The sequence below is a fragment of the Peromyscus leucopus genome, chromosome 3 (assembly GCF_004664715.2).
Source record: "Peromyscus leucopus breed LL Stock chromosome 3, UCI_PerLeu_2.1, whole genome shotgun sequence".
In the NCBI taxonomy this organism is placed as follows: Eukaryota; Metazoa; Chordata; class Mammalia; order Rodentia; family Cricetidae; genus Peromyscus; species Peromyscus leucopus.
In genome coordinates, this window is record NC_051065.1 from 101,642,498 (window position 1) to 101,669,591 (window position 27,094).

Consider the following 27,094-nt stretch of genomic DNA (forward strand, 5'->3'; position numbering starts at 1 on the left):
CACTCCTCCCTGAACCAACACCACCAACACCACCACCAACAAAGAATTACTTAAGATGGAAGGAAACCATGGTGTTTTTTTCTTTAAAGCAAGTTTTCATATTCTTTAGGTAGCATACCTATTTTATATATTTCAGAACTAGAACTCCAAAGAGTATTTGTTTTTGTGATATCTTCTCATAGTAGAGCTTAAACAGAAGATTTAAGGAATGTTTATTTAAAACTGGCCACACTGTTACTTGTATATTAACATTGTACATCATTTTCTAGACAGCTATTTTGTAAAACAAAAATATATTTTAGAAGGCAGGTCTTGTTTTAATATTATTTTGAATATAATTTTGATCCTCATCACCTAAGAGCCCTTTACTTTGATATAATGGTATACGTTTTTATATTACTTAAGATTCAGGGGCCAGAAAGATGACTTAGTAGGCAAAGGCAAAGGCATCTGCTGCCAAACCTGATCTAAGTTTGATCCCTGGGACCTACATAATGGAAGGAGAGAAATGATTACTGCAAGTTGTCTCCTGATTGCCATTTGAGCATTATTGCATGGTCACATCTACCCACCCACCTAACCACTCACACACAATAAAAATGTAATAAAATGAGACATGCTTTAATTGTCAACAAACACCTAAATTATATAGTAATTTGCAAAGAAGTCAGAATTCTGGCATTTACCCTTACATATGAAATTATTTAATAATATTAGATTTTTTAAAAAAGATTTATTTATTTATTATGTATACAGTGTTCTGCCTGCACATATCCCTGCAGGCCAGAAGAGGGCACCAGATCTCATTCTAGATGGTTGTGAGCCACCATGTGGTTGCTGGAAATTGAACTCAGGACCTCTAGAAGAACAGCCAGTGCTCTTAACCTCTGAGCCATCTCTCCAGCCCAATATTAGATTTTTTTTTTTTTTTGCTTTTTCGAGACAGGGTTTCTCTGCATAGTTTTGCGCCTTTCCTGGAGCTCACTTGTAGCCCAGGCTGGCCTCGAACTCACAGCGATCCGCCTGGCTCTGCTTCCCGAGTGCTGGAATTAAAGGCGTGCGCCACCACCGCCCGGCTAGATTTTGTAATCATGTTCCCTCACCTATAAGCTTTAGTAAATGGTACTTATTTTTAAGTTGTCATGGATTAATGAAATACTGTGTGCTAAATGCTTGGGCTTTTTCAGGTGCCATAGATGGTTGCTGCTGTTGTAATTATTATTGTAATGATTGTAGAATCTTCCAGGTGGTAGCATGTTTAGATGCTTTAAAGTATTATAATTGTACGCCAAATACTGCACTTCTTGAATGCTCAGCGTTTTTTACATTTGAAATTTTGCAGTCATACAGGATAACTTTGCTGGTTCTGATTTGCCTTTGCTGACATGTTTAACACAAGACCAGGAATTTGAGTCCGATTCCTTGTTTCAACAAAGTGAACAAGAATTTGCACCTTTGAGGTAGGGTGATTCATTTTTTTGCCTTCTAAACTTTCTACTCTTATTGTAAGTTGTTATTAGTATTAATGGCTTCAAGCTAAAGTGGGATTGGGAGTAGGGGTTAGGTATTCCTATCCCATTTTGGTATTAAATTGGTGCAGTGTTTTGCATGCAGAGATGTACCAGGTGACTGCAGTTCATTTAGAAATGGTGTATGGTTTGTGTAGCACTTTAGGCATACTCAGTATCCTGAGTTTCCTTATTCTAAATCTCTCTATTTGCTGCCACTGTCCTTCCCCTCCATCCTGCCTTAATTCTGCAAAGAAAGCAGTCATTTCTAGGATACTGATTGGTCTGTACTTTCATTTTGCTCAGCTGTTATTGAATCAGTCTTGTTAGCTTTCTTTATACTATGTGCAAATATCAAGTAAGATTTTTATAATAAATTTCAAATGATGTCTTTTAGAACATTCAAAATGGAAGGACGTCCTGTAATTCTTCAAAAACATACTTAGAATTGTCCAAGGCTTTGTTTTCTGTTAGAACAGAAAGAAAACTCTACCTTAAACTCAAAACTCTAGATGTTTAGAAAGTAAACTTGTATACCCTCTGTCATTATACTATGTATTACTTTAGAATCACATTGCAGAGTTCTCTGTTAACATTAGATTATCAAAGTGATTAAGCTATGTAGTATTTTGGGAGTAGACCATAAGCATAATAAACTGACCAGTAAGCAGAGAAATGCAAATTAGATGAATATAATTCATACTAGGTAGCATGTGTTTAAAATAGTAAACCTTATTAAAATGTTATTTCAGATTTTTAAACTTTTTTTGTAATATTCAAATTGATTGTTTTAGAGAATGTCGAGGCAATATCAGGTTCACTAGTTGCAATATTTTCTTTGTTTAATCTTTAACTGCCTTGTAGGAATTGAAGATTAGAACTTTTTTTTGTTGTTTTTTGTTTTTTTTTTTTTTGTTTTGGTTTTTTGAGACAGGGTTTCTCTGTGTAGCTTTGCGCCTTTCCTGGAACTCATTCTGTAGCCCAGGCTGGCCTCGAACTCACAGAGATCCGCCTGCCTTTGCCTCCCAAGTGCTGGGATTACAGGCGTGCGCCACCACCGCCCGGCTGAAGAGTAGAACTTTTTTGTTTGTTGGTTGGTTTGTTTTGTTTTTGTTTTTTGAGACAGGGTTTCTCTATGTAGCCTTGGCTGTCCTGAAATTGACCAGGATAGCCTTGAATTCTGCCTCCCGAGTGCTGGGATTAAAGGCATGCACCACCACCGCTTGGCAAAAAAGCACTTTCAAGTAAACCTGATTTTAGTGAATTGGGTTTGTATTTTTTTGTTAGTATTTAAGAATTAAAGTATCAAGGCGCTAATTATTTCTTTATAACTTTGTATTTTCAGAGGGATTCCTGATAAGTCGGAAGATTCTGAATGGCTTGCTCGGCCGTCAGAAGTTAGTGAAGCTTTATTCCAGGCCACCTCAGAAACATCTTCAGACTTAGTTAACAGTTGCCTTAGTATATCTCAACATCCACTTACAGGTAGCACAACTTTTGGGTCTCAGCACTCTCTTTTCCCGTCTGAACAAGAGAACAATGGAGAGAATGCACCATCTAATGCTCCTGATGACCTGAAAGACCCGAAGGACTCTGATCATTATGATGCCCTGCTTTCATTTATGTCATGGCAGACGGAAAAGGATACTCAGCAGCCAGAAGGCAACTTGGCTGATAAAGACCAAGTTTCCACCTCCACTTTATCCGATGTTAGTGATGAAAGCATAGGTGCTAAAACCCACAATGATTTTGATTCTGTTTGTTCACATACTCAGTATTGGAAACAGGAAGCCTTCCAACAGACAGAAGCATGTCTGGCTAGTAAGGACCAGGCTTCCTTCCCATGCGAAGTTATTCCTCCTCCTCCTGATAAAACATCCTATTCTTTCCTGAGATGCATGTTGGAAAGAGGAAAAGGGGATCCCTTTACCTCTGTTAACCATCTTGAGAGTGTTTGTTTAAGGACTCCAAGTGAGGATGATCTGAGTCCAAAGATGGATCCTTTGGACAGCTTTGGAGGAAATGAAGATCTGCAGAAAGAATTATCTCAATATTTTAAGCAAAAGGAGATTAGAAATATTTTGGCATCATCTGAGGAGCATGCCAAATCTCCTGAGATAAAGTTTATTGGGATGGGTGCCGTCCCTGATAGTCATGAACGAGTTTCAGAAGCACATATACTCTCCAGAGGACTTGAAATCTCTAAGCTGGAGGTTTCTGATGGTCCCCTTCAGACAGTTAAATCCAACTTGGATGAGACAGCAGAACAACTATATTTTCAAGAGGAAAGAAACCAAAAGGCAGCTTCTACTTTTGGTGAGAAAAATGTTGATGCTACTGAAAATGTAGCCTTTGAGGCAGTTATTGCCTCAATTGAGCCTTCCAAGCAAGAGAGTCCTATAAGTGAAATCCAAACTGACATCAATAAGCCATTAGCAGATGACAGCCAAGAGAGAGAACCCCCAAAACCAGATCTTCCCCCATTAAATTATAATGATGAAAAGTCTTTCATGGATAAGCTTAAGCATCCAAAACACCAGTCTACTCCTGGGGTGTTTGAACCAGCAGCTTCAAAACCATTGTTGCATAAAGAAGATGATGGTGGTAGCTCCCTATCCTGGGATCCAGATTTAAAGTCACCCCCTAATGCTCCTCAGAACATGCTCAGTAAGCCTCTTTCTGTTATTCCAGGGCTTAAGTCATCTCCTTTAAGTGAAAAAGCTTACAACAGGGCTGTTAGTCTTGGGGAAACACAGTCACCTTCATTTCAGTATGATGTAAGCAATCTTGACCTTGCAGAGAAGGTAGGATCTTCAAACATTATTTTTACAATGAAAGTATCACCTTCAGATTCTTGGGTTTTACAAGATTTAAAGTAGCAGATCTCTGAAAGAAGTTGCAGATTCCTCAGACTATAATTTGGTAAGGATGTAAACTATAGTAACCCTGTTGAAGGTTCTGTCTTCTCCTGTGTGGAACAGCTTGTCAGCAAACTTGGCAGCATGTGATGCAAGTCCCACTTTGCTTTAACACTGACTGGTGATGCATCACTGATTACAGTGAGCTAAGAGGTATGCTGGTAGCTGAAGAAGGCCAAGCTGAGTCTAGCTTCATTGTATATACAGTTATGCAACATGACTATTTTTTTTTTTTAAAAGGCCTGCAGGGGAAGGCTGAGTCTGGCATCGTTACTCTGCATGGTGATGTTGAGTACTCCAGCCTATATAAAACTGCTGATGTACACAGTGAAAAAGTTGCTGAATTGCAAAGAAAGGTGAGATACAGTGAAATGGTAGTTGTAGAAATATGATCTTTTTCAGTACTGATTCAGGAAATGGTGTTTGTTTTTACTTTTTACAATTTCCCAGACATGGAATCTACAAGGCTTAACTGGTGAGTACTTGGAGCTCTAAGATTTAGAGACAATGCTTGATTATCTTTATGACAGCTCCTTGTTTAGGCTACCTACTTCACAACTATCATCTGAGGAAAGCCATTTTGAAAAGTCTGTAAGTTACTCTACTTGACATTTTTTATGGATAGGTAAAGGAATATTTTAGTTGAAAAGAAAAATGAAAGTCAAAGGCTCATTTATCTTTTGATACCAATTCTGACTCACAGTGTGGTCTTCAGTTCATACCCAGGACTATGATCTACTAAGTGTTGACAGAAAGATTGTTTCACAGACCATGACACTTTTGATATTGCCAAACAGGGTTTCTTTGTATAGCCTTGGCTCTCCTGGAACTTGCTGTATAGACCAGGCTGGCCTTGAATTCACAGAGATCTGCCTGCCTCTGCCTCCTGAGTGCTGTGATTAAAGGCATGCACCACTACTGCCTGGCTTCACTTCATGAGTTTTATGGTGTCTTAGAAAAAGGTGTCTTTTGGAAGTCTAGGCTTTTTATCTGTTTTTTTTTTTTTTTTTTTTTTTTTTTTTTTTATTTGAGACAAGGTGTCTATATGTAGTCCTGGCTGTTCTGGAGAGTGTTCTGTAGACCAGATTGGCCTTGAACTCAGAGAGCTCTCCTTCTCTGCCTCTCAAGTGCTGGGATTGAAGATGTCCACCACCAACCACACTGGGCCCTTTATCTTGAGGTATCTTTTTCGTGTTGGGCCAGCAAGAATCTTTGGAACATGTGAAAACTAGACATATTCATGAGGACATTCAGTTGTGCTTTCCCTCTGGTCTTTAGTGCACCAGCCTTGAGATACTCAAGTATTTCTGTTTAGAGTTCTTGAAAATTTTGACTTCAGACATTTAAGAAAATGTGAAGCATCATTGTTTTCCTGGGAAGAATACGACAGTGCTTAGAATCCAAACTAGTCAGTCTTTCTGAAGAGATTTAACTGCCTCCTTCTCTTATGAACTGCCTAAGCTTGTACCCCTGCAATCCCAAATCTGTTTATGCCACTGTTATCATGTGTCTGTACTAGAAAATGAGTGACTCTAGGGACTTATTAAAATACTTTGTAAGGCGTCATTTGCTTGGATCTTTGGACCATCTTGGCTTTCAGTTTCCTTGAGTCCCACCCTTGTTTGTGTGGTGCTGTCAGTACCAAACGGGTCTCACTTGTGATGTGTCCTTGTATCTTGTTCAGGTTTAGAGGTCGATGTGAGAAGATGAACAAAGGTAGCATGAAGAGTTTTCCTTTTATGTATAGGTTGTTGACTATGTAAGAAAGTTTTATGGGGTCAATTTTGTTTCTTTAATATTCTAAAATAGACATTGTTTGAATTTTCAATATGGTGAGAGTCGGGATAGAAATAATGGCTGACAGTCCGCTCCAGTGCAGTGCCAAGAGCTTCACAGGTACATGGTAGTTCACTTAGTCTGTCCTCTCAAACTGGATTAGTGTGGATTATTTTCATCCAGTTTTCCAATGAATACTTCTAGGATCATGATTCAGTATACAAGGATACCAATAGGAAAGTAACCTCATTATGTTCTTAACTACTGTATGATGAACTGCCTTCTATCGAACGGCTAACCCTCTCCTCAAGAGGTCTAGTTTTCTAACTGGGCAGTGGTGGTGAACACCTTTAATCTCAGTACTTGGGAGGCAGAGGCAGGCAGATCTCTTGAGTTTGAGGCAAGCCTGGTCTACAGAGTGAGTTCCAGGACAGCCAGGGCTACACAGAGAAACTCTGTCTTGAAAACAAACAAACAAACAAACGACAACAACAAAACTAAACAAAAAAAAAAAAGGAGGTCTAGTTTTCTAGATTGCTATCAATTGTACTTTTAGATGATAATGTTTTCTGAGTTAGGCCCTTTATGGTATTTTACATGAATTTTTTTTTTTAAAAGGAACATTATGTTCACCTCAAATGCAATTTGTTTATATTAAGAGAGCTCATACTTTCCTCCAAATCAGACTGATCCTGCAGACTCTGCTTCTGTAAAGAGTGTTAGCATTTCTCAAGTTTCTTACTCATCTTTTATTCTCTTTTCATTGATTAAAATAGGAATTTCCAGAGAACTTAAGTTCAGTTCCTAGCACTCATAACAGGTGCCTTACAACCACCTGTAACCAAAACTCCAGGGGGTCCAGCACCCTCTTCTGACCTCTGAGGGCACCTGTTTCCATGGAATAAACATACATACATAAACAAATAAATAAAAAATAAATATTAAAAAGATGATAATTAAGGAGCTGAAGACCTAGCTTAGTGAAAGAGCATTTTCCTAGCATGTCCAAGGCCCTGGGTTTATCCCCCAGCACTGCACACACAAACTTAAAAAATGGGAAATAAATCTTAACATTTTCCTCTTGGTTCCTTTCATTTTCAAATAGTTCCCTCAGATCTGTTGGTCTGTTAAATACTTCTCATCCTTTTATTCTACATTATTATCTCTTCATTTGGCTATAGCCAACAGGTCACAAAGTTATATGTATTTTCTTTGGAACTGCTCTAATAGTTCTTTAGATTTGAAGGTTTGATAATACCACATTTTATTGAAGTTCAGATTGTAGTACGTTTTCTTCCTTTATTTGGAAGCAGTGGGAGAAGACTAATACACTCTCTTGATCCACCTACATCTCCTCCCATCCTTCTACTCTGCCTTCCTCCCGCAAGCTATACTAAAAAAAAAAAAAATCTTTAAGAGTGGGATTCTTGTCATAAAAATTTTGGGCTTCTCGGAGTTGGGAATTTAGCTGAGTGGTAGAGCACTTGCCTAGCAAGCACAGAGCCCTGGGTTCGGTCCTCAGCTCCAGAAAAAAAAAAAAAAAGAAAGAAAGAAAGAAAAATTTTGGGCTTCTCAGCACTTATATTTTGGATTATATATTTATTTGATCTAGAGAACCACTGTATTTTAGTCTGTTTTCTGGCATCTCTAGCAGCTCCCTATCCTACACTCCTATTCTCACCAGTTATGACAGTGAAAAATGTTTCCTGACACTATTAGATTTCTCTTTGCAAGGCACAGGACTTTCCCAAAAGAGAGCTACTAGGCTTAGAAAAGTATTTAGGGAAATAGAAGTAAAATATTAATTCATATACCTGGCTGCCAACTTCTTGAGAACTGAAAACCCAACAAACAAGAAATATAAGTAGTGTATGTCTATAATCTCTGTACATGAGAGGTAGAGACAGGAGGATCAGGAGTTAAAAGCCAGCTTCAGCTATGTAGGGAGGAGTGTGAGGTCAACCCAGGCTACATGAGATTCTGCCTCATTTTATATATATATATATATATATATATATATATATCTTGTCTCTAAATAAGTAAATAAACAGACATAAATAAATACATGAAATTATGCTGTTTGTTTTTGGATTCCTTTCTGAGAGGGCATGACTAGACTAATCTTTTATAAACCTGATAGTGCTGTATGTTTTTACCTAAGTATCCTATGAATTCAGTGGAGATTTATGCACGTTTATGCTTTAATGCCACTAGTTACCGATATGCAGTATTCTCTAAGGAAGTATTCTAAACCACAGAACCATCAATGGTGTCTTCACCAGACAAAATAGGATCTGTATATGAACGCAAATGGCTGAGAATATAAGTCTCACCCTGTCACTAGACTGGCCCAGATCTCACTGTTAGCTTCCACTGGCCTCAAACATGTGATCCTTTCGCCTCAGTCTTCTAAGATTTCAGGCATATGCCACCACACTTGGGAAGAAGATGTCCGTAAGTAACTGGTACAACTCCCCAGTGTGTTGGGCTGGGGAGGTAGGTGATTGGTGAATAGTACTTGTTCTTTTAAAGATGTACTTTATTTTGTGTATGTTTTGCCTGCATGTATATCTGTGCACGACATATATTCAGTGCCCTTGGAAACCAGAAGAGGGTATTGCATCCTCAAAGACTAGAGTCAGACAGTTGTGAGCTGCCATATGGGTGCTGGGAATTGAACTCAGATCCTCTGGAAGAGCAGCTGGTACTCTTAACTGCTGTAATATCTCTCCAGCCCCAACTTGTTCTTGAAGAAGACCCGGGTTCTATTTCCAGTATCCACATGGTGACTCATAATCATCTGTAACTAATTCCAGGGGATCCAATAACTTACTTTGAACTCAGTACGAGTTGCACATATATACATGCAGGCTAAATACTCACACATGTAAAATGAAATGAAGTTAAAAAAGTTTAAATAAAATAAAAATTATTAAGCCTCTTCAGTGTTCATTTTTATAATAATGAGGTTTGTTTTTTAGCCAAGTTAAGTGTCAAATTAATCTTTTTTCTTCATTTCTTTTCTAATTTCATAGGTAGATCATTCTGATCTGGGCATTAGCCAGCCTTTTCCATCTCCGTTGCCTTCATTTGTTCCTCAAGAACCAACCGGTGAATCAAAATATTATTCTCCCAATCTCAGAATGTTGAGGGTATCTCCTGACACTCTGCCAACAGCTCCTACACGTTCAGCAGGTATGTATGTAGAAAATGGAGGTGTTACATTTCCTCCTTATATCTAGCTCATGAATATTATCTTGCTATGCCTTTCTAGCAATTTAATGGATTAAGGGATGCCCAGTATTACCTTGTTAACACCTTGGCCAGCTTAGAACTCTCAGGTCACACACTCCATAACTCAGGGAAGTCAGGGCAGGAACTCAAGGCAGGAACTGAAGCAGAAACCACAGAGGAAATGCTGCTTACTGGCTGGCTCCTCCTGGCTTGCTCTATTTGTTTTCTTTCTTTTTTTTTTTAACTTTTATTTTATAATTAATTTAATTTTACATATCAGCCACAGATTCCCCTGTCCTCCCTCCTCCCAACCCCCAGCCTTCTCCCCTAATTCAGCCCCCATTCCCACTTCCTTCAAGGCAATCCCAGGACCATCTGCACAGTGGGTAGCATCATCCACTGATGATGGCTGGGTGTTCCCTTCCCACATAAATCATTAATCAAGAAAATGCCCCACAGCTTGCCTACACTCGGACTTTATGGGGGCATTTTCTCAGTTGAGGTTTTTTCCTTTCAGGTTACTGTAGCTTGTGTTAAGTTGGCAAAAAATTAACCAATACACTAGATAATTGGTAAAACAGTATTTCTATATATACCTGTAAGGGTATCTGAGGAAGAGATTTGAATAAGCAGACCTAATAAGGAGGATGTGCCTTACCATTGTGAGTCCGTCTAATTGGTTGAGACCTGGACTGAACAAAAGCGCACCCTGGGACACCACTTTCTTGCCCTTGAAAGTCAGAAACCAGGTTGTTGACCTTTAAGCAGTTTCTCGGCCCTTACTCGTGGACTGAGTTACACTGTTGGCATCACTGATTTTGAGACTTTTGGGCATGGAATAAGTAAGACATACCATCAGCTTCCTTAGACTAATATCACAGAATCATTCTCTCTAATCTCAATTTACTTCTGAGAATTATCTGCCAATCTTTTTGTTAGTCATTTCCATCTAGTTTTCCTTTCAATGTAAATTCTATTTTGTTTTTTTTCCTCCCTTATTTCTTTTTTTGAGACAGGGTTCTCACTATGTAATTCTGGCTGTTCTGGAACTCACTGTGTAGACCAGCCTCTGCCTTGAGCTTTGGGATTAAAGGTGTGTGCCACCATGCCTGACAAGTTCTAAGTTTTCAACAGGCTACTCTTCTCAGATCTCAACTGCTTCTACCATTAACCATCCTCCCTCAGCAGATAATACTGCTTTCCTCTTCAAAATGATCTCCTATGCTCTTCTTTACAAGATTTTTTGCATCCATACCTCTCTTGAGCTCAATTACTTTTGCCTTTAAGTCATGAAAAATGTTCCTCTGTGAAGATGTGAATTCATTATGGCCTGAATGATTGTGTCCCCTGAAAAGTTCACATTGAAATTCTTACTCTCCCAGTGATGGCATTAGGAAAAGGAGCCTTTGGAAGGTAATTAGATCACAAGGACCCTTAGTGCCAATTAAAATAAGGACCTTGGAGTGATCCCTTGCCACCCTCCCCACATATGAACACAGTACAATGGCATCCTCTATTTGTAAGAGGCCCTTGCCAAACCCTAAATCTATAAGCACCATCATCTGAGGCTTTCTTCCTTTTCTGTGAAAATGGGCAGTCATTCTAAGTCCTTTAATGTTGAACCAGAGCCAGGCGGTGGTGGCGCACACCTTTAATCCCAGCATTTGGGAGGCAGAGCCAGGCGGATCTCTGTAAGTTCAAGGCCAGCCTGGGCTACAGAGTGAGTTCCAGGAAAGGCTCCAAAGCTACATAAGAGAAACCTTGTCTCCCTTCCCCCACCCCCACCCCCAAAAAAAGTTGGACCAGAAAAGTCTCCTTAAACATTCACATAGATGACACCACTAAGCTAGAGAGCTTTGGAAGAAAATATATTTAGAAACCATCTTTTGCCAGGCTGACTGGTCAGCTCTCTTCAGTGCTGGTGGACTTTAGAGGACAGCTTTTGAGAGTTGGTCATCTCTTTCCATTATGGGTTCTGGGAATTGAACTCAGGTTGCCAGGAGTGTATGGCAAGCCCTCTCAACCTGCTGAACCATCTCACTAAGTCCTATTTCTTAAGTCTATGACCATATTGTGTGCAAACAGGAGTACTTTGACTTCTTTTTCTTGTCTATTTGCATTTCTTTTCTTTCTTTAGTTGTTATAGGTAAGACTTCAAATAATATATTTAATCAGAGTGGAGATGGTAGATACCCTTAGACTTACAGTTTTTTCCCATTTAGGAAAATACTGACTTATATGTAGCCTTTATTATATTGAGATATGTTTCTTTTGTTTCTAATTTCTTCATGGCTTTCATCATTAAGGGGTGTTGGACTTTGTCAAAGGTATTGTCTATATTTATTGAGATGATTGTATGATTTCTGTCTGAGTCTATATATGTTGTATGTTATGCTTATTGACTTAGATATGACAAATCATCCTTACATTCCCTGGAATGAAGCTAACTTGGTCATTCATGGTAAATGATCATTATATTGTATTATTGAATTTAGTTTGCAAATATTTTACTAGGATTTTAAATGTCCGAGTTCTTCTGGTGTACTGGCCTTTAATTTTCTTTTTTGTGGGTCCTTGTCCATCATTGGTATCAGGGTAATACTGGCTTCATAAAATGAATTTAGTAGTGTCCCTTCCTTTTTCATTATATGGAATACTTTGAGGATCATTATTGGTTCTTCTTTAAAGGTCTGGTAAGGGCTGGAGAGATGACTTAATGTTTAAAGAGCACTGACTGTTCTTCTAGAGGGCCTGGGTTTGATTCCCAGCATCCACATGGTAGCTAACAACATCTATAACTCCAGTTCACACTCTGTTCTGACCTATGCAGGTACTACATGTATGTGGTGCACAGACATTCAGGCAATACACCCATGTACATAAAGATAAATAATGTTTAAATGGTAGAGAGCCAGAGCCAGAGAGAAGGCTTGAGGGCAAAAGCACTTGCTGTAAAAACTTGGGGTTTGATCCCTAGAGAGAACTGACTTTTGAATGTTGTCTTCTGACCTTGAATGCACAAGGTTAAACTGGTATCTTAGTCACTGTTCTATTGCTGTGAAGAGACACTATGACCAAGGCAACTCTTATAAAAGGAAGCATTTAACTGGGAGCTTGCTTACAGTTTTAGAGGCTTAGTCCATTATACTGACAGGGAGCATGGCAGCACACAGAGGAGTTGGAGTAGCATTGAGACCTTATCCTGACCCACAGGCAGAGAGAGGCCCTGGGCCTGGCATGGCCTTTTGAAACCTCAGAAGCCCACACCCAGTGACACACTTCCCCTTAACAAGGCCACACTTTCTAATCCTCCTAATCCTTTCAAAGAGTTCCATTCTCTGGTAATTAAGCATTCTAATATATGAGCTTATGGGGGCCATTTTTATTCAAACCACCACAACTAGTATTTGCATGTGCACACACACACTAAGAAAATTAAATATTTAAAGTTTTAGAAAAGGTCCCATAGAATTCAGCAGTGATACCATATGGGCCTGGACGTTTTTAGTTGTTTTTTTTTTTTTTTTTTTTTAAACTGCTTCGGACTCATTGCTTGTTGTAGATCTGTTTAAGTTATTTATATCTTGGTTTAGTTTTTGTAGTTAACATGTATGGTGGTTTGAATGAAAATGGCCTCCCATAGATTCATTTATTTGAATTCTTGGTTCCTAGTTGGTGGAACTGTTTGGGAAAGATTAGGAGAAGTGGCTTTGTGTTACTGTGAGTGAATTTTGAGGTTTCAAAAGTCCACAGTATTCCCACTTAGCTCTCTCTGGCTGGTGGTTGTATCTCAAGATGTAAGGTCTCAGCTACTGCTCCAGGGCCATACCTGCTTGCCTGCCTGCCAGCTACCATATTTCCTGCCATGATGGTCATGGACTCACCCTCTGAAACTGTAAGCCCCAATTTAAATGCTTTCTTTATAGGTTGCCTTTGTCACAGTATCTCCATGACAATAAAAAATAACTAAGACAATATGTACATAGAAATTTACCTGTTTCTTTTAGATTTTCTAGTTTGTTTTCATATTGGTATGCCTTAATGATCTTCTGAATTTTATTGTTATCTGATGTAATATCTCCCCTTTTCATCTCTAATTTTATTAATTTAGGTATTCTTCCTTTTGGTTAGGTTGGCTAAGGATTTGCCAACCTTATTTTGTCAAAGAACCACTTCTTTGTTTCATTGGCTCTTCCGTTCTTTGGGTTTTCATTTTAGTAATTTCTGTTCTGATCCATATTTCTGTTTCCTGGTCTCACGTTTGGCTCATTCTTATTTTTCTAAGAACTTGAGTTCCGTAATTAAGTTCTTTATTTGAAAACTCTGACTTTTTAGATGTGGATATGTGTAGCTATAAGCTTCCTTCTCAGAGCTGCTTTGTTTTATCTCACAGGTTTTTGCCTTTGCTTTCATTTATTTCCAGGACTTTAAAAGAATTCCCTCCTGATTTCTTTGACCCATTCATCATTCAGTAGTGTGTTGTTCATATTTTCTGTAGTTTCTCTTGTTAGTTTCTGGCTTTATTCTTCTGTGATAAGATGGAATATAAGGAATTATTTCAATTTTCATGTATTTGTTAAGACTTGATTTGCTAAAGTATGGTCTGTTTTGGAAATAGTCTTGGGCTACTAAGAAGAGTATGCTTTGTGAAGCTTGGTGGGGTGTTCAATAGGAGTCTCCTAAAGTCCATTAAATGTTCTTTGGTTAACTATTATTATTTTTTTCTGGTAACCTGTCTGTTGGTGATAGTGAAGTGAACCCACTATTACTATGTTGTTATTGTATCAGAATTATGATAATGAGGGATATCATTTTGCTTTTGTTGTTTGTCAGATTTGGTCCTTTTCTAGTCTTTGTTTGAAAAGTTACTCATCTAGCAGAACTTACTTTCATCTATGACCTTATGAATGTGTTTATCTCTCTCTTCAATATATAGGATTCCTTCAAGAGTCTTCTCCAGTGCTGACTTAGTTGTGGCCATGAACTCTTTTGCTTTATGTTTATCATAGAAAGTTTCTCTTCATTTACGAAGGACAGCATTGCTGGTTATAGTAATCTTGGTTGGCAGTTACTGTCTCTCAGAGCTTCACATACATTGTTCCACATTATCTGGGCTGTTAAAATTTATTGTGATAAATCTAATATTACTCTGATAGGTTTGTGTTTGTGTGACTGGCATTTCTTTCATGTAGCTTTCAATATTCTTTCTTTGATCTATATACTTAATGATTTAACTACAATATGTCATATCAACATTCCCTTTTGGCCTTGTCTATTTGGTGTTCTAAATGCCTCTTGTATCTGGATGGCTACCTCTTTCTCTAGGGGGAGTTTTTCATTGAATACATTTTTTTCTGCCTTTAGACTGTACTTTTTCTTTGCCATGATTTGTTAATGTAGTCTTCCAATAGTTTTATATGTACTGTTTATATTTTATTTTTATTTTTATTGTTGTCTGAATGTGCTCCTTCATTTACCTTGACTTCGAGCCCCAATCCATTCCTTTTGTGTGAATTCCACAGTGTATTTGACTTACTTAGCCTTTTATTTCCAAAATTTCAATTTGAGTTTTCAGTATTTCTATCTCTTTATTGAGTTCATCTTTTATATCTTGTATTGGCTTCCTTATTTTGTTTGGTTGGCTGCTTGTGTTGTCTTTGAATTCATTCAGGAGTTTGTTCATGTTTTCTTTAATTTTGTTGAACATTCTTAAGATCTGTTTTTGGAATTCTTTGTCTTAGGTTTTTAATCTACTTTATTTTCATTGGAATTTATTACTGTAGAAATGGGAATTTTTAGAGGAATCACAGTCCCTTGATTTTTCATGTTTCTTATATTTCTGTATTGGAACTTGGCATATGCAGAATTAGATGGGTTTCTTTAATCACCTGTATTCTTTCAGTTCAAGTATTTTCAGTATTCATCTAGGACTAAGTTACAGTTGTCCAGTGCCAAATAGTGAGCTCTGAAAACATATATACAAGTAAATTATATGAGCTGAGCAGGTTATATTTAGGAATCCACACACACACACTCATGTAGTAACAACTAGCACTCAGGAGGCAGAGGCAGGTGGATCTCTTCTTAAAGGTGTGCATCACCACCACCCAGCTGTTGTTTTTATCTAATTAATATTTATTTCTATTTTCACTCAATCCTCCTCCATTTTTTTAATCTTTGAAGTTATAATTACATTTCTCCCTTCTCACTCCTCCCATATACCCCTTCCCACTCTCCTTCAAACTCATGGCCTCTTTTTTCACTAGTTGTTACTAAGGGCTGCTTACTCACCATTCCAACTCAGTTGTAGCACGAATCTTTGAAAGTCTTATTAATAAAAACAAACCTGGGAGCCAGGCATTGGGGTAAATTCTGAAAGATCAGAGAGACAGAACAGGCCACAGCTAACCTCACCTCGATAACTTCTCAGCTTATCCTGTTTCCTCAGACTGGAAGCTTCTGTGTCCTCATCCAGAATGAATCTCAGCTGAACTGTTGCCCTTAGTCACCTGTAGAATCGAAGTCTGGGAGGGCATCTCATGTTGTTTGTGAGCAATGAGCACTTGCTTTATTAACTCAGGCTGACTGAAGACTGCTTCAGGTCGTCATATGCTGTTCTGCCCTCTAAGGAGGCCTCTTTGTAAATAAGCATTTGCTTTCTGGGAAGAATCCTTGAGCAAATCCTGACCAACTCTCTAGTCTTGATCACATTTCTATTAGGTGCACCTTTTACATTGGAAGGCAATTATGGTCTATTAATGGCTTTCTTCTGGCAATTTCCTTTCTTTTCTATAATCAAAATTTTAATCAACCCAGTTCTAAAAACAATCTTGGTGAATTTAGAAGTTGAGTAGTAATACTCGGTGTGTTTATTTCTCTCTTCCAGGGTTGAGAGAGTAAAAAGTACCTACAATCATGCCATATTCATCATGAATTCTTTACCTGCACAAACACTTCCAAATATAATTACTAGGCTTGTGACTGTGGATGCTTCTGATGTGGTGATATTGTGTCCCCCAATATATTTTGTACCCTAATAAACTTTACCTGGGGTCAGAGAACAGAACAGCCACTAGACAGACATAGAGGCCAGAAAATGGTGGCACACACACCTTTAATCCTAGCTTTCTGGAGGCAGAGATCCATCTGGATCTCTGTGAGTTCAAAGCCACACTGGAAACAGCCAGGCATGGTGACATATGCCTTTAATCCCAGGAAGTGATGGCAGGAAGCAGAAAGGTATATAAGGCATGAGGACCAGGAACTAGAGCCTTTTTAAGCTTTTAGGTTTTTAGCAGCAGTTCAGTTGAGATCCATTTGGATGAGGACACAGAGGCTTCCAGTTTGAGGAAACAGGATCAGCTGAGGAATTAGCGAGGTGAGGTTGGCTGTGGCTTGTTCTAATTCTCTGCTCTCTCACAGTTCACCACAATATCTGGCTCCAAGTTTGTTTTTATTAATAAAACCTTTTAAGATTTTTGCTACATTCTAATATTTTGAAGTATATGCCTGTGAGTTTGCATAGAGCTAGGGAAATTTCTTCTTCAACACCAGGAGTCTCTCGCCCTTTTAGCCACTTACCCTGTACCTCCTCCTCAAGTTTCCTTTGCTAATCTTTTCCTTTCTCCCCAGGTCTCATCATCTCATGTAAACCTCTACATCTTTTGAGGTCTGGGTTATGTCTTCAGTCGTTGGCCATTCATCTCATTTGCTTCCTTCATGGTGTTACTAATACTTTGTAATGGTCAAAAGGAAGTAAAAACTTAGATAAATTGGGAAATCTTGGGGAAAATAAGATTTTGCTTTGTTGACCTGTTCTGGTTTATTAACTTCTTGAGGCTTTCTCACAAAAATTTTCTCCTCAGGTTATACTGCGTTTCATATTTTCCTTTGCTTTTAGTTAATACTTGATACTTCTATGCCTTTACAACTCATTCCTCACTCTGTTTCTCCCAACATTCAGTTATCATTTGGAGCTCAACAATGGCTTTAGAGAAGGGGATTCAGTTGCAGTATAAAGGGGTCACAAGTCAGAGTTAGAATTGAAAGGTTCAAGTTCTCTAGCTCTAGACCACTGTGAAACTTGTAGAAGTACGGAATTTCAGGTTGTACCTTGAGACCTGTTGAATCAAGAGTGTGCATGTTAGTAAGAGCCCTACATTTAGAAACACCATTATATAGTGCTTTCTTGTGGAGAAAGGAAACTTTCCTTGTATGTAAAGTATAGATAATACTTGTTATATTTAATAACCTTCTCACCAACATTTGACAAACCATGTTTTTGCCAGTTTATTTATTGTAATTTTTCCTGCTAGCATGTGTAGTATGGGAAGTAGGATTATCTGTCTCTTGCTTTATATTTTGTATTTGGAACAATGTCTGAACACACAGTACACATATTTCTTAAGTAATTTACTGGATGATTGAACAAGCTGTCAGACTTTTGACATTTGTGTTGTGGTATATTTAAATGGCTAGACCTATCTTCATTTAAAATCCCTTTTTTACACTGAAATAGAACAGTTCTGTCATTACAGAAAGCTTTGTTAGATTGTGCTGCTCAGATGTCCACATTCCCTTCCTTCCCACTTTGAATCCATATTTATGCAGAATGGTTCCTATCAAAGCTGTCAATAACTCCCTGTGCCACATAGTTCAAATTTCTTAGGGACTTATACAGTTTCATTTAAAAAAAAAAAATTAGAGAAAGTAATTTGAATCCAATACATGAATAGTGTCCATCTGCACTGTAGTTCATTCATTCCACTGGACTTGAGGGCCAGAGAAATCTCTTCTAATTTATTTTTTATTTTTTACGTTATTTATTTTATTTTATTTGAATATTTTGACTGCATGTATATCTGTACCATGTGCATGCCTGGTGTTCACAGAGGTCAGAAGAGGGCACTGATCCTCTGGAACTGTTGTTATAGATGGTTGTGAGCTGCTGTGTGGGTACTGGGAATAGAACTCAGGTCAGCCAGAGAAACCTTGAAGTTAAGCTGGTGGTTTTTTGGACCATGGATAATAGTTCTTTTTTTCTTACTCTATAACTGAGGGTCTTATGTCTCCTGGCACCACTCATGGTATAATAGCAGGCTCTTAGATTGGAAGTAGGAAAAAGTTAAATCTCAGACCTAACATTTTTGCATCCAATTAAAAATTCTTAAAAATTCCCAATTTTAAGAACCGTATAATATTTTGTAAGTGCATGTCCTGTTATTTTTAAGCTATTAATTCTGTTGTTAGTTATTTTTACTTTAGTTTATTTTATAGTTAATATCTTCATGTACATCTGTCTCATTTGTTGATGATTTCCATAGAATTAATTTCTAAATATTTAAAGGCTTGAGGTAATAAAGCTTTCTTCCTTTATTTATATTTGTGTACAAAAGAGGAAATTTTAAAGTTCCAAATTTTTTTTTTTTTTTTTGTGTGTGTGTGTGTGTGTGTGTGTGTGTGTGTGTGTGTGTGTATGTATGTGTGTGTGTGTGTAGGTGGGCTCTGGCATGTGAGTAGAGCTCAGAGGAAAACTTCATTAGTTCTCTCCTTCCATCTTTACATGAGTCCAGGTTGTCAGGCTTGCTCAGCAGTTGCTTTACCTTCTGAATTATCTCATTGGCAAAAGAGAAAAAAGTGAATTAAAAAATATGTATTTATATAATATTAACAAATCATTGTATTTTTTGTTTTTCTTTCTTTTTAAAGGAGACACTTCTAAAGGAGGCAAAGTTGCAATTGCTCAATCCAAGTTGAAACCAGATATCACTAACACTTTTGGAGATTCAGACATTGAAACACGCTCATCTTTGCCTTTTGAAGATTTAACTCAGTTTGCTGTAAGTTCTCAGAACACTGTTGGTCCCCACACTTAGACTGTAAACCAGAAAGTATTGACAGATAGTCATTTCACTGAAGAGAGTCTGAACTTTCAAATATTCCTGAATTAGCTGGCCAGAAGATATTATCACTTCTTCCTCCCCACATAGGGAAAAGCCTCGTATTTTTCCAGGTGGTCATCTAATGGGCAGTCATCAGCAGTGTCTGTTGTTACTGTACCCACCATCCTGAAGCTTGGGGCAGCAGCAGTGCCCTCTTCTTTATACTCACATGAGACCCAGTTTTTTTCTATGAGCAGGGATTTCCAGAAAGCTATCCAACTGAGGAGGCTCTGAAAGGTTCAGTTGTTTCTGCACTGGTTGACCACAAGACTGGAATACCAATAGTACTCACTCACATAGAAAAAAGCCTGAAAAACCTGATATTTTCTATCAACAGGTTGTCCCTGAAGGCCTTCTATCTGAAGAGGCTCCCAAAGCTTCAGCTCATCTTGGATTAGCTACCCCAAATACTGGGACATCACCTGTAACCCCTACTTCCTATGCACAAAGAGAAAAGCCCGGTATTTTATATCAAGAAGGCTTGCCAGATGGTTATCGAATTGGTCAGGAACTGACAGTTTTAGCATTTCCTGGACAAGCTGACCAGAAGAGTGGTTTATCAACAATGGCCCCTGTCTCGTATTCACAAAGAGAGAAGCCTGATATTTTCTATCAGCAAGTCCTAACAGGTGGTCATTTACCTGAAGGCATTCCAAAGACACCAGCTGCTCCTAGTCTGAGTGACCAGAAGAGTAGCTTCCCAACAGTATCTTCTGCTTCTTACTCGCAAAGTGATAAGTCGGGTGTTTTCTACCAACATGCCTTGGCAGGTGGTCGTTTACCTGAAGACATTATGAAAACTTCAGCTGCTCCTAGACCTCCCGACGAGAAGTTTGATGTTCCAGCTTCACCTCTTACTTCCCACACATATGAAGGACCTACTATTTTCTACCAACAAGAGTTGCCAAACAGTCATTTACGTGAAGAGATTGTGCGAGGTTCAGCTCTTCCTGGACCAGCTGCCCAGAACATTGGGATAACCGCACTGTCCTCTACTTCTCTTTCACATGGAGAAAAGGCTCAGACTTTTTATCAGCAGGCTTTGCCAGAAAGTTATTTGAGTCATCAGCCTTGGAAAGTTTCTGTTGCTCCTGGATCTGTTGACCAGAAGATGGGAGCAGCAGTAGTCTCTTCCACCTACTCACATGAAGTAAAGCCTGGCAGCTTTCCCCAAGAAGAGTTGCCAGATAGGCATTTTACTGAAGAAACTCAGAAAGTGTCATCTGCTTCTAGGCCAGATGGCCAGAAGCCCGAAATGTCAACAATATACTCTAGTTATCACTCAAAGGGAATGAAACCTATTTTCTATCAACATCCTCTGTCAGAAAGTCATCCAGGCAAAGAGCCTTTGGATGTTTCAGCTGTTTTTGGATCAACTGAGAAGACCCAGTCCTCAACAGTAACCTCTGCTTCTCAGCCACATAAAGAGACAGCTAAAACTTTCTACCAGCAGACATTATCAGACAGTCATCTAACTGAAGAAGCATTGCCCGTTTCTGTTATTCCTGGCCGAGGTGACCAGAAGACTCCTTTGCCATCAGAATTACCTGTTTCGTATTCTTACAGAGACAAGAACCTGCCTGAAAATGTTGAGAAAGTCTCCATTGATTCTGGATCTGCTGACGAGAAGGCTGACATTCCAACAGTGTCTTCTAGTTCCTACCAGCACAAAAAGAAAACTATTGTTCCTTACCACCAAGAGTGGCCAGACAGTCATGTACCTGCAGGGACTCAGAAAGTTTCACTTGTATCTGGACCAGTTGACCAGAAGTCTGGGATTTCTCACTCATATGGTGAGGTTCCCGGTGTTTTCTATCAGCAGGAGTTACCAGATAGTCATTCAGCAGAAAAGTCTACAAAAACATTGATCCCAGGACCAGCTGACCAGAAGACTGATCTGTCAACAGTACTCCCTACTTCTCCATCATACACAGAGAAGCCTATTTTCCCCTACCAGCCAACTCTTCATGAAGCTTTCAACGCTTCATCTGTTTCTAAACCATCTGATGAGCTATCTGGCATATCAACCGTAACCTCTGCTTCCCACTCATATAAAGAGAGGCCCAGTATTTCTCATCAGCAGAAGTTTCCAGACCGCCACCTAACTGAAGAGGCCCAGAAAGTCTCAGGTACAACTGGATCAGTAGACCAGAAGACAGGGACACCAGCAGTGTCCTATTTACAAAAAGAGAGGCCTGGTATTTTCTACCAACAGACCCTGTCAGGTCCTCTATCTGAAGAGACTCTGCAAGCTTCAGCTATGACTAGGCCAGCTGACCAAAGCATTGCTATGCCAACTGTAGCTTCCACTTCCTCCTTACAAAGAGAGAAGCCTCAGATTTTCTACCAGCAAGCTCTGCCAGGTGGTCATTTGCCTGGAGAGTCTCTGAAAGTTTCAGCTGCTCCTGGACCACCTGACCAGAACACTGGGGTACCAGTAGTCTCTCCTACTTCCTATCTTCCTGGAGAAGAGTCCATTATTTTCTACCAACCAGGCTTGTCAGGTAACCCTCTATCCGCAGAGTCTTTCAAAGTACCAGGGATTTCCGGATTACCTGAGCAGAAGACTAGCACACCAGCAGGACCAGCAGGTTCCTACCCAATTGGAGAGAAGCCCATTATTTTCTACCAAAACACTTTGCCAAGCAGTCCCCTGACAACAGAGACTTTCAGAGTGACTGTTATTCCTGGGCCAACTGAGCAGAAGATTGGTACACCAGCAGGACCTTCAGGTTCCCATCCAGTTGGAGAGAAGTCCATTATTTTCTACCAACAGGCCTTGCCAGATGGTCATCTTCCTAAAGAAACTTTGGACATTTTAACTTCTCCTGGACCAGTCGACCTGAAGACTGGGGAGCCACCAGTGTATTCTACTTCCTATTCTTTTGGAGAAAAGCCAATTGTTTTCTACCAGCAGGGCACATCAGAGAGTCAGCAAACTAAAAAAGGTCGCAAAGTTTCGGTTGTTCCTGAACCAGCTGACCAGAAGACTGGGCTACCTCTCATTACCTCTTCTTCATACTCAAATCTAGAGAAAAATACCATTGTTTCTTACCACCAAGAGTTGCCAGATAGGCCTCTAACTGAAAACGCTGGGAAAGTTTCAGTTGTTCCTGAACCAACTGACCAGAAGACTGGGCTACCAACAGTGCCTTCTACTTCCCACTCATATGTAGAGAGGCCTACTGTTTCTTACCAGCAAGAGTTTCCAGATCTTAGTGAAAAAGCTTTGGAAGTAGAAATTTTAGGTAGTGTTGGACCTACTGAACAGAAAACTGAAATACCAAGAGTGCCCTCTACTCCCTTATACAGAGAGGTACCTGCCGTTTCTTATCAGCAGGAATTGCCAGATCTTACTGAAGAAGCTTTGCGAGTTTTGGATGTTCCTGGAGTAGTGCCTTCTGTCCCTTACACAAAGGATGAGGCACCCCTCACCTCTTACCAGCAGGACTTACCAGAGCTTACTGAAACAGCTTTGAAAACAGGGCCTGGCGCGACTCATCAGAAGACTGGGGCACCAATAGTTTCCTACTCAAGTAGAGGGAAGCCCAGTGGTTTTCATCAACAGGAACTGCCAAGCACTGGTAAGGATGCATTAGGTGGTTTTGTTCATCCTGTACCATTTGTCCAGAAGGCTGGGAAAACAACAGAACCTTTAAGTTACTACCCACAGAGAGAGGCCAGTGCTTTCTCTCCACAGGAGTTGCCAGTCAGCCATCCCCCAGAAGAGGCTCTGAAAGTGTCAGCTGGTTCTGCACTTGCAACACAGACACGTGGGACTCCAACAGGGCCTTCCAGTTCCTACTTCCACAGAGAAAAGTTCAGTGACTTTTATCAGAAGGCCTCACCAGATCATGATCATGTTCTAACTGAAAATTCTCTGAAGGCTTCAACTGTTCCTGGACTATCTGACCAGAATAGGAGACCTGCAGTCTTATCTGGTTCCTACTCACAGAAGGAGAAGCACAAGATTTCAGCTGCAGATCCGCTGGATGACCAGAAGACTGAGTTGCCAACAGTTACTCATAGGTCCTACCTACATAGAGAGAAGCCTGCAATTCCATCTGTGGTTGGACCAGATGATCAAAAGACTCCATTACCAACAGCTTTTCATGGTTCCTATCCTCAAAAAGTAAAACCTGTTATTTCCGTTCAAAAACAGTTACCAGATAGAGATCAAAGTGAAGATATTCCGAAGATTTCAACTGTCTCTGAGCCAACTGTTGTAAACACAGGTGTACCAGTACCTCTGTCTGGTTCTTATTCACACAGAGAGAAATCGGATACATCCTATGGATACTCACAGGAACTGCCAGACAGACATCTAACTGAAGATGCTCTGAAGGTTTCAGGTTCTCTTGGTCAAGCTGACCAGATTTCTGGTTTACCTACAGTTTATCCTGATGCTTATTCACACAGTGAAAGGCACCAACTTGTCTCAGAACATGCCCAAAAGCTGATAGATAATTTGAATTCTCCTGAGTCTTGTTCTCTCATTGCAAACAGTATGCCTTTAAATTCGCAGATTGATGATGGAGTTATCATATGTAAGCCAGAATCTTCAGGTTTTGGCGATGTTGGCTGTGAGGAAGTCCGGGATACAGATCGTGGTTCCAAAACTCTTAAAGAAATTCAGACTCTTTTAATGGAGGCAGAAAATATAGCACTGAAACGATGCAATTTCCCTGCTCCCTTAGTGCCTTTCAGAGATGTTAATGATGTTTCGTTAATACAATCCAAGAAGGTGGTTTGCTTCAAAGAACCCGCCACAACTGACGTTTGTACCCAGAGGGAGCTATTTACAGAGGAGGTCCCTCACATTGAGTGTGTACAGAAGGACATTGGCACACAGACGAACCTCAAGTGCCAGAGGGGTGTTGAAAATTGGGAGTTTATTAGCTCAACTGCAATTAGAAGTCCTCTCCAGAGAGCAGAAGACACAGCGAGAATGGCATTTGATGAATCTTTCAGGCGGTATGAAGCTTCCAGGTCTGTAATGAGGTCTGAACCTGAAGGTTGCAGTACAGGCATTGGGAATAAAATTATTATTCCTATGATGACAATCATAAAGAGTGACTCGAGTAGTGATGTAAGTGATGGTTGCTGCTCATGGGACAGTAATTTACCGGAGTCTTTGGAGTCTGTTTCTGATGTTTTTCTAAACTTCTTTCCATATACTTCACCCAAGACAAGCATAACAGATAGCCGAGAAGAGGAGGGACTGTCAGAGAGTGAGGATGGCTGTGGTAGTGTAGATTCGCTGGCTGCACACGTGAAGTACCTTCTTCAGTGCGAATCCTCACTGAATCAAGCCAAACAGATACTTAGAAATGCAGAGGAAGAGGAGTGTCGGGTCCGAGCCCAAGGTAAGGACTGACTTATACAGGTACATTCAGGCTTGTGAACATTATAGCTTAGCCGTTTAAAATGGGACATTTGAAGTTCTAAATTTATTTTCTTACAGAACTGTAGAATGATTATATTTTCTATCCAAAACCTGGAAAACAGAAGCAATGATATAAATAAGTTATATGATTAGTAGTGCTATTCTGAGTTTATGATTTTAGGAGAAGGAGATTCTCATGTCAGATGGACAATAAGAAAGTAGTTTGGGCTTCTTTAATTCTCTCATTGTAATGTCCTTGTTTTGGGGACACAAATGCCTCCAATTTACTCTTCTGTAAATTATTTTGTGCTCTAAAACTATGTAGCTTTCTCTTTGTTTTCTAATGAATTTTTTGGAGTTGATCTAAAATATAAGGGAAAAACACTTACGAAGGTCTTTAGTACTAAAACTTTTAGAAGTCTAAAAGGCGATATTTATTAACCTCATTAATCTCTAGTAGTATCTTTGTAAAGGAGATGTAACAATCTTTAAGACATGAGGAAATGTTTTGGGTAGTAACTTGTAAGTGGTTCAGGACTGACTCGGAATCTTGAGGTTAACTGACTGTGCCATTCCTTGTACATTTTGATTCTGTCAAAATCTCTCTATTAGGTACCATAAAAGTGTTAGTAACCATAGCAGGTACCAAGACGGGAGATAAAGAGACTCTGATTATAAGAAAAATTAAGATTAACGATTTAAATATCATATTTAGAGTGGCTCCTTTGGAAGTCCATCTGTGGAGGATGGTTTAAAAACTATGGTGGCTAAGGCACAGAAATCCTGAGTTCAGGGTTACCCTGGATTACATAGAAATACCCTACTTTGAAGGGTGGGTCGACTTTTCAGTGAAGTGACCTCTTAAGAGCTCTTGATGTGTCACACACTGAGACCACGTGCTGAGCTTTGTGTTGGCAGTCAGGGGCAGATGTTGCTGGTTTTCTTTGCTCATGTAGTCGTTGAAAAATGACCAGTTTCACAATTTTTAAATATCAACTGTTTGTTTGTGATTTCTCTCCAGCCTGGAACCTAAAGCTTAGTTTAGGACATGACTATGGATACTCCATTTCAGAATTAAATGAGGACGACAGGAGGAAAGTAGAAGAGATAAAGGCGAAGTTGTTTGGTCATGGAAGAGCAACTCACGTGTCTGAGGTATAAAAGAAACGTAGAAATGAAAACTGAAACTGAAACAAAGGACAGTAGAAATTAGAGCTCTTAGTTGGCATTGATGACTCCAGAGGAGTTGCTGATAATCTTGGGGTAAAGTTTTATTAGAGTCTTAATTCTCTAAAAGTTAAGATTGAAGGACTAGATTCTATAAGTTTGGATTAATTCTAAATTATCATAGTAGTAAAACAAGAATTGAGTTGTTTTGCTGATTTATTTTTGTTTAATTATTCAAGACAGGGTTTCTCTGTGTAGCCTTGGCTATCCTGGAACTCACTCTGTAAACTAGGCTAGCCTTGAACTCAGAGATCACCTGCTTCTGCCCTCCTGAGTTCTGGGATTAAAGGCATGTGCCACCATGCCTGACTTGCCAATGTAATTTTACAATTGAGAGGTTAAATGTCTCCTTTACATCTTGCAATTCAGGTGGAAACTCAGTTTCAGAAGTTTGTATTTTAAGAATAGAGTTAAAGTAGTTTTATCTAAGAGCAGCTTTCCTTTTAAATGTTTGTTTTCTTCCTTTAGTGAGCCATTTCTTGAATAGACGCACTTATCTAAAGAGAAGTTAATTCCTGTGATTACAGAACATTAACAGATGCCATTGAGCTGAGCATGTGCACTTTAATCCCAGTATTGGGGAGGCTTAGGCCAGAGATGGCAAGTTCAAGGCTATTTAATAAGATTGTTATCTCAAAAAACAAACCAAGGGCTGGAGAGATGGCTCAGAGGTTAAGAGTACTGGCAGCTGTTACAGAGGTCCTGAGTTTAATTCCCAGCCACCACATTTTAGCTCACAACCATTTATAATGAGATCTGGTGCCCTCTTCTGGTATGCAGGCAGAACACTGTATACATAAGAAATAAATAAATCTTTAAAAAAAACAAAAACAACCAAACCAACACTGCTCCTACCCCTGACAAATGCCATTGAAATGTTTTGGATCTCCTTTCTTAGCTATGTCTGTATTTCTTATTCTGACATGTGTTGACTCTCTGTTTTTTGGTATGCTTTTTGAATTTTACATAGAATCAGCATGAGATGGGACTGGAGAAATGCTCAATGGTTAAGAGCAATTGTTGTCCTTGAGACAGGGTCTGGCTGTCCTGGAACTTACTATACAAATCAGACTGGCCTCAAACTCACAGAGATCTGCCTGTCTG

General features: G+C 39.3%; 1 protein-coding gene across 5 annotated transcripts in view; it reads left to right on the forward strand.

Moving 5' to 3' along the window:
* Alms1 (ALMS1 centrosome and basal body associated protein) overlaps window positions 1–27,094 on the forward strand; it is a 119,931-nt gene that overhangs the window by 21,927 nt on the left and 70,910 nt on the right. For 2 of the 5 annotated variants that reach the window (XM_037203861.1, XM_028860201.2), the window contains exons 4-10: window positions 1,343–1,460; window positions 2,854–4,175; window positions 4,667–4,782; window positions 9,238–9,397; window positions 19,145–19,275; window positions 19,715–24,743; window positions 25,785–25,918. In XM_037203861.1, the coding sequence (XP_037059756.1) occupies window positions 1,343–1,460; window positions 2,854–4,175; window positions 4,667–4,782; window positions 9,238–9,397; window positions 19,145–19,275; window positions 19,715–24,743; window positions 25,785–25,918 (7,010 nt within the window). The remainder of the gene's footprint in view (window positions 1–1,342; window positions 1,461–2,853; window positions 4,176–4,666; window positions 4,783–9,237; window positions 9,398–19,144; window positions 19,276–19,714; window positions 24,744–25,784; window positions 25,919–27,094) is intronic. The other 3 variants (XM_037203860.1, XM_028860202.2, XM_028860203.2) reach the window with 3 other exon arrangements.